Source organism: Dinoponera quadriceps, unplaced genomic scaffold, assembly GCF_001313825.1.
Source record: "Dinoponera quadriceps isolate SergipeBrazil2010 unplaced genomic scaffold, ASM131382v1 scaffold2414, whole genome shotgun sequence".
Taxonomy (NCBI): Eukaryota; Metazoa; Arthropoda; class Insecta; order Hymenoptera; family Formicidae; genus Dinoponera; species Dinoponera quadriceps.
In genome coordinates this window covers 611,037-623,304 of record NW_014556444.1, presented here as the reverse complement: position 1 = coordinate 623,304, position 12,268 = coordinate 611,037, and the positions used below count along the sequence as shown (strand labels likewise).

The 12,268-nt window shown below is 45.4% G+C and overlaps 1 protein-coding gene across 1 annotated transcript in view; it reads left to right on the top strand.

Annotated features, from left to right (window-relative positions):
* The first annotated feature begins 367 nt into the window (after positions 1-367).
* Positions 368-12,268, top strand: part of LOC106747403 — a 95,191-nt gene continuing 83,290 nt past the window's right edge. Inside the window, exon 1 of the mRNA XM_014624892.1 lies at positions 368-447. Within this exon, the coding sequence (XP_014480378.1) occupies positions 401-447 (47 nt within the window). The 5' untranslated portion in view covers positions 368-400. The remainder of the gene's footprint in view (positions 448-12,268) is intronic.

Sequence of the window (12,268 nt, the reverse complement as noted above, 5' to 3'; positions counted from 1 at the left end):
AGAACTAAAATAATGCATAAAAAATTCGACGTTATCCTGTGTCAATCGACAAACGTTACCGCCTGCCGCTGAGCGGTCGAGTGATAACAATCAACGCGTTCAAAACATTGCGGACCTTGAAGGCGGTTAAACTCATCATCCTCGTATGTCGCTTCTCTGAATGTTTTCATTACGTTACGAGCCAACGAATGATACGCATACCGCGGAGTACGTGCTTCGTAATACGTTATCATTCTCGTCGAGTGATTAAAATATTTCGTCGGTTCGTGAAATATTGAATCATCATCGGCATCACATTATTTAACACGTGTATCTAGGATTAAATTGTACCTACGCGAGTATCAGTGTTAGTGCCACGACAGAATAACCGGGATGCTAGGTCGAGAAATCAGAATGGAGAATGCAAAACATCGGGACGCGAGCAGCGATGTTTTATATACTTCCGAGGTGAACTATTTATTATATATCATTTATTATACAGGAGTTTTTCATTTTTAACGGATGTTTGACGGATTTCCCGAGAAAATAAAGAGATATCCAAGTCGAAATTTAGGCCGGCATTTATATCCCGTCATCATTTGACAAATAATTATAGCTTCATAAATCTTTAATTATTCATCAACTTATACCTTATTTCATACAAGAAATATTGATCCAAACAATCGAGTAACAGTGTACGTTTTCAATCAAAGATCCTAAATAATTCACAACTATGAATACTGGTCTTACAATTTAATGTAAATCTAACAGTACAGTTTATATTTGTCAAGCAAGATAGAGAGAGGGAAAACTTTCGAAATGTATATATAAATGTAACATTTCCGAGAAATGGGGAATAAATATGTTTTCTTGTATAAAAGTACAAAAGATAATTTTCTTTGACTGATAATCTGCGCCGTGTAGGATATTCACGTGTTAACGGTACTTCAAGGATATCGAACCAATTCTCTGACCGACTGCTCTACGACGGTTCATACGAAACGTTGCACTCGACGCTCGATCACTTTCGTGCGAACAGAGAATTTCTCAGGGACGTAATACCGATGGCGTGTAGTTAATGAATCGTGATTAGTTCGCGAATAATTTCGTTATTATACACGTCGAATGAGGAAGTTTTATCCTTTCACACGCACATATGTCGTCTACGGTGGCATATCTCGCGAAACATATCCCCGCAACTTTACGTGATGCAATAAAATCTCAACGACGTCCGCGTCGATAAAAATCAAATTTTCAGCGTTACGCGTTATTAAATTTTTATTACGAATTTTATTTTATTTGACGACTGTGAAGTATTACAAATAATATCTTTCGTTATTTCGAAATATCAACGCTTGATTTTTTTTAGATCGATTATTCCGCATCGTGTTCCCGAATTAATTCGGACAACCAAGGCTCACTCCATTTTGTTTACATCGGGTAATTTACCGCGGCGCGCGGCAAATTTACGGGGAGAGGATTAAAAACAACGGCGCGCATTAAAATATCTTTTTATCGAGCGGCGAGTTTGCGCTCGGGTGAGGTGTCATAACCCGAAACGTAAAGAATGATACGGGCGATGGTGGGACATGCAGCGGCAAGATTTATAAGGCTCTCACGGGCCGCCATAAAGCTTGAGAATTCTATTTATTTCGCGCATGCGAGGGACCAAATGTGGGACGGACGTGCGATGAGATAAATTTACGGTCCTTTTTAGGCATCAAATCTGCCGGGCCGGCGAAGTTTGGCCTGCAGCCAGAGGCTTCGGCCACGGCAAAACTACACCAACACGCGAACACGGCATTATGAGGATATTTAATTTGTGCTTCGCGCCGTTATATTTCACTCGGCGTTGATGGAATGGCTTGTTCTCTCGATTCCCCGTTTCTACGCGCCTACATGTGATTTACCGTGATCTCTATCGAGCCGGCTTCAAAATACGCGCTGATATATTTTTTGCCTCCCCCCCCCCTCCCCCCTCTCTCTCTTTTTTTCCACTCTTATACACGTATCACACGCACACACCTCCTGTTACATTTCTTTCTTTTAAATTTCTACGGACAACCCTTCTTTTTCATCTCAACCTCGTGTCCTACTATACGTCGTAATATCCGTTTTTCATTCGGCTGCGAGGATTAACATCATCCGTCATGAGGAACGAGAGAAAAAGAGGTTAACTTACATTGCTCGAAATTGGGAATATTTTTGTACACGTTTCAGGAGCTTCGCGCGCTTTGATAGATTACGAAGAAAAATGGAGGGCACTAAATTCTCGTCGATATGCGCATTAAACAAAGGTACTCGTTTTCGGAGCGAGTGCCCTCCGAAATCGCGAGGGCTTTTCAACGGCGCGGCAATTAACGCTTTCGGGGAAAGGGCGATAGTGAAAATCCGCGATGTTAAGAATTCCACTACGAGTGAATGTTTAACGACGAGCTAACGGACAATTGCGTTTGCCTCCGCGATTATCCACGATAATAATTAACGACGCATATGTGTTTTAATAAATCGTCATTATTGTTATTGCGCCTGCTGCAATAATCAAGGGACATCATTACGAGGTGCAATCCGGTTATAATAATAAAAGCGCGCATAATAAGCGCGAGGATAACAAAATAGGACACATGGATCGCTGTTTTGCGCGTGTAAATGTCGGTCCCCGTATGATTATCTCACACCGAACCGACGGACACCCGAAAAGATACTTAGCGAGAACTATCCTTTCACATCTCATCAAATTTATTCGTACAACTTCTTAATGTAAACAGCACCTGCGCGATAATTAAAAACGCAACGACCAATTTCCTCGTTCCTTATGGAGCGTACGTGGAAGGCTGTTGAACCTCGACGGCTGATACGCCGGTTAATCAGGCCCATTTTTAATGATCGGCGACAGCGAACGCCGTCGACAGACTGCTATTTACGGACGTGCTAGTCGAAAACACGCGAAACGAGTGGGCGACTGCTCGATTGCATTCGGCGAGTCGTGCGTCGGATGTGTGCGCGCTGTATTAAAATTTCACACCACCGACGACGGGGGCGACTACTAATTTCGCGTCGCGCGCGGGATTCATTAGTACCAGTAATTTCATTCCGTATACTGTAATCCGCGCGTGATTCACCCCTCGTGCGCGCTCGCTCGCTCGCGTACAGTACGTACGTATGCGTTACGCGCGCGCCATTATTCAGTTACGTAGCTTTGTAAAGATCTGCATCATTCCCACGGGCGGCAGAGATACGCAGTGTATGCCAGCCCGTTGCGAGCCGCCCCTCCCTAAATGCGCCTCTCTTATTTTCTCTGCTCTTGTGCAAGATTATTATCCGCGCGATACGGCGCGCACACGCATACACGTGTACGCTTAAATAGCTATTGTTGCGCCGCCGAAAGGTCGCGTTTGTCGATCGATCGAGACATGCGCTTTCATCCTGCGATAATGATGGACCACGAGCCTGTTTATGCGCAATCCTTTATTACGACGTCGCTGCTCTTTCTTTCTCGGCTGTATTTTATATTACTCCCCCTCTCCATCTCTCTCTTTCCCTCCCCATCTCCCTCGATCGTCGGTACTATCTTCTCTTTTCATCTCGTGTGCTTCTAACTAGCTTCGCGAAGCGTACAGCACGTTTCGTATTGATGGGACCAGTCTACGTCGGTTTTATTGAGGATTAGTCGTCTTTCTGGGTCGCGAGAACTTTCTTCTGAGTTGGTTTTACTAATATTTCGAGCTTTATTCGTCGACGACGTGTGTTTTATGTTCGGAGCGATATTTGTCGCTTATAGATACACGTGCGCGAGAACAACCATGAATAAGCAACGTTGCTTCTAAACGGCGACCGTGAAAGTATTTCAGCGCAAAAGGAAGACGAGGATATCGAGACCGAGAGTGATTCGACGAGGATCGCGTGTGCATGAGTTACAAGGAAGAGGCAGAACGTGAAAGTCTTGAAAGTTTCGCACGTAACGACTGTTCACGGTTTCGCCCTCTTTACTGCGCTGAGACGCACGTCGATTAGGTACGCTTCATCGATCGCGTTAATAAACCTGTTCGGGCGTTGCTTGTATTTAGACGAGCTAGTGTTACGAAAACTCTCAGAGGAAGCACGTAACTGTTCAGACGATCACGTGACATCAATCAATCGATCGATATTTGAAATAAGTCTTCCTATCCCATTGCGTGCCTCGTCGTAACGATAACGCGGGAATAACTTGTCGGAAACAGAAATTTAATGAAGAAATAACCTGGAGATTGCCACGAATAAAAATTTAAAGGAAGTAATCTGAGGATTGCCGGAAATAAAAGAAAAAAAAAATATTTAAAGACCGCGGAGAATTTTACTTTATCAGCGAAGACACGCACACACGAATCTCGAAATGTACGGTATATACAAGTAGTTAAGCAATTAAAATGTAGGTTGTTTTCCTTCCGCTGAATACGATCCACGTGTGAAAGATATTTGCTGTATCGTTGTCTTTACGCGAACAAACAGGAAAGAAATGTTCTAGCATTTCCTTTTCCGCAAGCATTGATAGTGAAAGCGACAAACTTCGATTTCTGTGCCTACGTCGGCTTGAAAAAGCAACGCGGTGTCCCAGCGAAAGGCTTAGCGGGTCGTGGAAGGTACGAGACTCGATGTTCCCGAAGCTTTCGTGTAATGACATGGGTAATCTATGAGAGCAACATGGCCGTGTGAAAAAGTAGGACGTCGAACGGGTCGAAGTATCGATCACCGAAGAGCGATAATGACTCGATGGATTTGAAAGCGGAAGATGCCGGGCAACCTTTTCAAACGACTCTCATTTTCTCTGCCCCGACCCGTGATTACTCCCGCATCATTTGTCCTTGCTCTCTCTCTCTTTTTCTCTGTCTGTCTTTTTCTATCCCCCCTCCCCTCTCTTTCTCTCTATCTCGCCACAAAAACAGTTTTGCCTTTAATCCCCGTCATAACATAAAACCTTGTCAAGGCCTCTCGTTCTGCACATTAATGTTAGTTGCGTTTTATAGATATTACGTCTTGCGTGCCCAGTAACGTCATTATTTATTATATTAAAAAATTGTCCGTAGGAAAAAAGTGAAATGAACATAATCGATAACATTCTTTTCTGTTCCTTGCGATTAATTGATTCTGACGGATGCGAAGTTGTTGAACCCTTTACGAAACAATTAATCGTAAATAATTAATACGAGAATCTTCGAATCGACGATTCTGCCACGATGAGACAAGAATATCCGTATCAATGAGTAAACGATCGGGGTTCGGTAAGAACACATACATACGCGCGTTTCCGCTTTTTTCGTCGATGTACGGCTTAGATTCGAATTCGATACGTCATCGGGGAAGGAAGGACTTTAATAATCGAACGGCAGTAAAACAAGCCAACGAACGAACAATGGGGACTACGTCGATCGCGGAAGAGATGCGCGTCGGAAGACGGCCGGAGAAGCGAAAAAGTAAAGAGACTGCCGCGTAAAAGTTTTACGAGCCGTCGCGGCGCCGCCTCGTTGCATCTGTTCGTGCTTTATTCGACTGTATACGCTATTCCGGGCTCGTCTGCGTCCTGAAGCTCACTCCGCGTGTAAATTAACTCCCAAAATCGTAAAAGGAGTCGCGCAACAATGACGCCACCCTCGCCGCCGCGAGCCGCCATCCTTATCCGACTTCTGTTCCTTTTAATGACGCCACTCTCCTCCGGAAGTATGATCTCCTGGGACCGATGTTTATGGGCCGGTAGCCTTTTTCGGACTTATACGACAGATAAAACGTCGTCGCCTAACGAATTTGCTGAGATCGCTTGGTGACGTTGCAACCGACGCGGCTTATTGCCTATCTCCAGCATAGTTCAGCGTTTTTTCCTCTCGTTTTCCCTCTTTTTCTCAATAGCACTTTTACAGCTGCTCGACCGAGAAGTCGGCTAAATTTTGAGAATCGACTCCCTTTCCATTCGAACGCGAGCGTTCTGTTTTTCCAACGTGACGTGTAAACGCGTACTTTTAGAGTCACTCGCTATGTTATTCCGATGCCGTACATCGTTAGTTCCTGACATTTCAGACTTCAGGATCGTTTTATTCAACAACTGGTGAAAAATTACGCAGGTGACTACAGACACGCGCGCAATAAATAATATGCCCCCGAGCATCTGAGATTTTTATGTGAACGAATAGTGACAGCCTCGCGTTTCTCATTTCTTGCGTACGGCAAGTTCGGTGCCCTCGCGCGTTTCCGTGCGATGCCAAACAAATCGGCTGCCGGATATAAATTTCAGTTGCCTTCACGTGTGTTTTGTCTGCGGCCGCGGCACGGGGGACGCGGCAGAGCGATTGTTATTAATTCTGTCTCCTGGGTACCACTAATATTCATTTGGTCAGCGAATAGGGACGTACCAAGAGCCGCCGATACCACTCGAGTCCCCGGAAAACGGAGTATCTACATCGGGCGAATAACTCAATATCGACGTCGGTTGATCCCGCTGGGACAAGACCCGCGACCGCTTCCGCACGTATTTCCTCTATTTTTTTTTCTTCCATCTCGCCCGTTCGCACTTTCCGAATGTGGCGTCGAATATGGCGCGGATTTAAATTCTGCCCCGATTGATTCACCCTCGCTGGCGACAATTACTGATTGCAGTCCAGAATTGACCGAGTGATTTTTTTCGTGCCTCTGAGAAGACGCGAACAACCGTTCCCTCTTATTTCACCTCCGCTTGTTAAATCGTAGACGAAGGTATTTATATGCATTTTTTCCTCCTTTTCGACGCGAGCCTGTTTATTTCCTTAGATATATAGTTCGAGAAATTCACGAAATTCACTCCGAAATCGCGAAATCGACTTAAACATTCGCCGGCGCGGTTGTATTCATTGTCTTAATTAGGAGGATTGTCTCTTCCCTTCGTACGAAACAGTTGTAATTGATAATCGATATTTCCGGCATGCGCCCAAGTTTAATTTCCTGTCGAGGGATGTAGTTCGCTTTCATGCTGCGATCGTTCGGAACGCGATTCATGTCGTCTTCGTAACTAACGAGAAGCGCGAGTATCTCCTGAGTGGCAAACATGAAATTGTTCCCGCCGCGAAACCTTACGTAATGTGGAATATGTTACCAGTCTCCGGGATAAGTTCCGTCAGGATGCCCTCGGTAAATAATTCCGCGCATCGGAAATCCCTACCGTGCCATCCGCGTCCGTATTTTTATCTTCGCATATTCTGTACCGCGCTCTCGAGAGATAATCTCTCTTGAATACGTACCTCGGAGCAAGCACGGCGATTTAAAACGACGGTAGGGAAAGGAGAGAGAGGAGGGGGAGAGGGTGAGAGAAGGAGAGTGAAACGGACGACGGCGAGCGGGAAGGAAGAACAGGCTGAGGACTCCGTCCGAATCATCCTGCTCGTATTTTTCTTCGTGAAATGCGTTCCGCGGCGAAGGATTTACCTGATGCCATCCCTCCCGCAGCGACGTACATAAACCTCGAGAAATTAATCCCCCAGGATAAGACAGTATGACGGAGCGAGCGTGGAGGCAAGATGGAAGGGGCTCTTCCTTTCCTTTTTTTTTTCTCTTACGTCGCGAAGCAACCCGATGTCTCGCTTGTTGAGCAACGATTAACCTAAAAAATATACGACTCTCGCCCTTTACGCGCTCTTTTTACTTGCCCCTCTTCTATCCCTCTCTCTTTTTCTTTCTCTATCTCTTTCGGTCTATGAATCTTCGACATCCTTTTATCGCGTTGTATTGACCGTCTCCGTTATCTATTTTTTAAGCATCCGCATTTTTTGATCGGATGCATCGTGTCCAGCGATTCATAAATCAAGGTTGTCCGCGAAAGAAACGATGATGTAATAAAGAAACTGCGCCGAGTAGTAAGAGATAGCGTGTTTGACAGGCATCTCGAATATAAGATCGAGGGATAAATAAGGATAGTGCCGTATCAAATAAGTTAATGGAGAAATAATATAGTTTTAAGATTTAAGACGTCGTACTTAGACACGAAAAATTCTTGTCGATAGTTTAACGAGCAATTTACAGCTCGTTCTAAGTACTCTCAGGAGATTTTTCGCGATTCGCAGAGAGGAAACCGATATTAAGAAGTGCTGGGTGCGATCGGAGTTGTATACTCAGATTAGCTGTCCTTTTATATATGTAGACGACCGAGTCCCTATTGTTTCGAGAAATTGTCATTCGTGTGCTCCCTCCTGCTTCCTTCCGCTATAACGCTAGGAGGAAGTAATGTCGGCAACCTTATCTGACCCATCAACCGCTGAAATCGTTTGAGCTCAGCTATACGGTATCCACCCCGTCACCCCATCCTCTTCTCCCGCCGATTCTTCCCGCTTCCGATAGATATATTTGCGGTCCGTGTCATCTCTAAATCGTAGATACACCCTCCCTGCAGCTCGCAGAACGCGACGACGGCGGGCGACTGCCGGTATTCGCGTATTTTTCGACCGACCAATAACATCCGGCTTTATCTCCTCCTCGCCGTCATTCTGCTGTACTTTGGAGTATGTTGTTACGGACAGGCGCGCGTTATTTCCGCGCTATGCTTACCGTTTTCCTGCCCCTCGATTCTCTTTCCCGCTTTCTCATATGCGCCGGATTTGCGGGAGTTTTACTTACCTCGCGCGCGCACGAGAGAGACGGGGAGCGTAAATATGCGTCTATGTGTGAGTACGCTGCGCGTGGGATTTGGAATGCGCGTTTCTGGTGCAATCTACGATAGGCCGCGCGAAGATTGCGGAAGAGAGCGGGGAAAAGAAAGAGAACAAAGCGAACAGCGTGTGAGCCGCGAAAATACAGGAAATCGTAGAGAAACGCGTCGCAACTCCAGCCGCATCCCCGTTCGCTCGCGAAGTTGTTCGAACCGGTCGCTGGACAGTCCGATCACGTGTTTCATTCGCGAATAATGATAAAGTAAATACTTTTCTTCACCGTTGGCCCGCGGTGTTATATTTGCATTCACGAAATCTCGTCTGTACGTGCACAGGTAACCTGCACCTACACGGTAACCTTCGGCGGGCCCGAGAGATTTCCCGCGGAAGAACCGTCCGCTTCTTTCCGCGGCTCCCGTTAGTCACGGTCGACCGTGGAAAAAGGGCCGAAGGATCTGCCGTTCTCGCGCGAGGAATACGAGAGCTGCATTCGCAGCTATTTCCGTGAGGCGCGTGAATCATTATCGCGGGCTCACCGACTGGACAGTCATCATTTTTAACGCAATTTTATATAACGATTATTAAGCTCATCTCGCGGAAAGATGTTTCACCGACGAGCGTGTGAAATCCAAATCATGGCGATTACCTTAACTGACTGTGCGTAAATCTTTCTCTTCCTTCTCGTAACTGCACGCTTCAAACAGTCGTCGACTTGTCCTGCCCACGTCAGGTCGCACCTGCGTGTACACCGTGTTGCACTCGTACGTGTTGCACGCTCGGCTTCCCTCGCCGGGCACGCAGGCTTTTCTTTGTGCGTAGGGTCGCGTCCGCCGGCAGCAGCGAGAATCTAAAGGGAATAATGAATCCACGTAGCGTCGGTTCGTTCGTGCGCTCCATGAAGGTCCCTCGCTATTGGACGCGGGACGGAGAAAAGGGGGTTCGGAGGAGAAGCCTTAAGCTTTTCCTCGGCAGCGAGGAAACTTCGATAATCCTCGTCGTTTACGCTCACGTAGGTGCACGGCTCGTAGGCGTCCTTGTCCCCTCTCCCACCTTCCGCCTTCATTTTCTCTCCTTTACCTCGTCGTCGTCGTAATTGGGGGACAGAGCAAGGCCAGCTCGATAACGGGGTACGAAGGTTAAAACGCACGATAAAATCGCCGTTATTCGCTGCGCCTGTGATATGATCTTTTGTATCTCGTTGTGAAAAAGATCGCGGTTTAACTCTTCGCCTGGCAAAGAGTACATCGGCGATCATAAATCCTCGGGGTCTCGATCATTTAGACAGATTTGTTTCCGCGTCACTCGGCTTTCTCTCGCGCTTGAATAATGCATGAATAAGTTTATTATACGCGGAAATGGCGGATAGTGTATGTTCATAAATATTTAAGGTGCTTACGTTCTACGTAAGCTAACGTTACCGCGATTTGCTGTATCTACAGATTCCGCTGTGAGGATCTTTTATGTGAGAATGTACACGTTGACACTCGGTGAGTGATGGCTTTGCTGTATGTAGATTTCTAGAGAGTAGAGGGAGCATGATACGATAAGAATGGATCTCAATTGCGGGGGCGGAAAGTTGCGGAACTTCACGGGGGATTTAACGATAGTATAATTGATGTAGCGGAATATTATTCAGCGACTGTATACTTTGTGTACTTACGCAGAGACACTTAACACATTGCTTATCCTAACTGTAAATTGCAAGTCATAAATTTATAAACGTTATAGTCCTTCTACAGCACAAGAATTGAATACGAAGAACAACGACTACGTCACGATTCGCAGACTCAGTAAATGCGCGAATATTTATTTGTGTGTATATGTGAAGTGTTAGGAGACACCGAGGCGAGTATTGTATTAGTGGTCTCTCGTGCAATTATAAGCATACATGCACGCGCGCGTAAACTTTTAGAATTTTGCATGGAGTATAGAAATTCCAGAGAATCTCTTGCTGCTCCAAACGATTTCTGGATTATTCATCCGTTAGATTTTTTCGCGAACTGGCATGCAAATACAACAGAGGGATTCGGGAAGTTCTACTTTCGCGGCGAGTCCTCTCTCTCTCTCTCTCTCTCTCTCTCTTTCTCTCTTTTAGGCTGTTGTATTGGAGGTGGACACGATATAGCGGGGCTTTAAAATTCACCCGGCGACTTTAGCTTCGTTCCAACGAAAGTTTTATAATCCCGGTTTTCTGCGACCACGTAGGTGAGCTCATGCTACCGGTCGGAGTATATAAGTCGAGAAAGAGGTTGCACGACGGGGGTTAAGAGACGCGGCGCTGAAGTTGTCACACGAGAGAGAGAAAAGGGATAAGGTTGGGCAAGAAAAATAAGAACGGGACGATCACGAACCCGAATTACAGGACACGAAAACGAACGGTGCAGAGCTGAACTTGTAATCAAGGAAAAGGAAGACGTGGGAGGGGACGAAAGGGTAAAGACCTTCTACTTTTATAGTTCGGTGGCTGAGAATGAAACAAGAGACGGTGCAATTTTGCAAAATTTTTTTATGTTTTTTCTCTTGAAGCACAATGATTCTTTATCCGTTCTTCTTCACCGACGTCAGATATATAGATTTTCTCTCGTTTCACGAATCTCTATTCTTAGAATTTTTGTATCAGTTTCCTCTCGAATTCTTGTCTTTCCTTTTTCTCCTCTTCCGAGTATCTTTGATGAAAAATTTATACCTGAATATAGGCAAGGATATTGCCAGAGACGACACTTCTTGTCATACGACGAGTTGGGAAATATTATTATATTTAACAGGAGTCGCACTTGCAAAATTATATGCAGTAGGCAGGCCATCGAGGATCGAGTTACACCTGTAAATTACACTCGACTAGGCACCAATCGCGTAAACTCGCCGCGCAAGACAGCGGGAGAGCAACGGGCTGAGTGCTCTCGGCTGGCAGGAATCGCTGAATCGAACACAATTTCTCTGCGGGCGTTCGGGATGCCGAGTGAGCGCAGTAATCTGAGATCGCTTAAATGCTTTGCCGGCGCGCAGCACGATAATTGATTGCGCGGCCCCTGATTAGGGTTTCCGATCATTTGACACCCGCTCTGTCTGCAATTCGCGCGAGGGTGGTGGCCTGTCTCTCATCTACGCTCGTTCTGTCTGGCATTCGTCTCCTAGTGGTGGAGCGTGTGGCGGAATATTCAGATACGCTCTAAGACGCGCGTTTGCTTTGCGATCTTCTCTGCCTTGTGTCGCATCGTGATAGATTAATTTGCATCGTAGCGCTGCCATCCAGTTACTTAAGTCACTTTTTGCCGCTTTTTCTTGACAAATCAGTAAAAAATTCACCATCGTCCAAAATAGGTCACTTTTTTTTTTACTGTCTCTTAATAAAACTGCTCCGAAAGCGCACTTGTATCGTTCATATATAGTTCATATATAAGTTCATATATAAGTTATATGTTAAGTTATTCAAAGATAATCTAGGAAGGTAAGAATAAATGTTATTTTTTTGCTTAAATGGCCTTAGCTACTTCCAGAATTTAACAAAAATGTCATTTTTGGTCACTATTTTGATGTCTGAGAGTTCACTTTTTGTCACATTTTCTGCCAAGACGCATACTCAGAAAAAATTATAGAGATAAAATTATTTTCGATGCCAACAATATCTTTTCATCATTTTAACCACA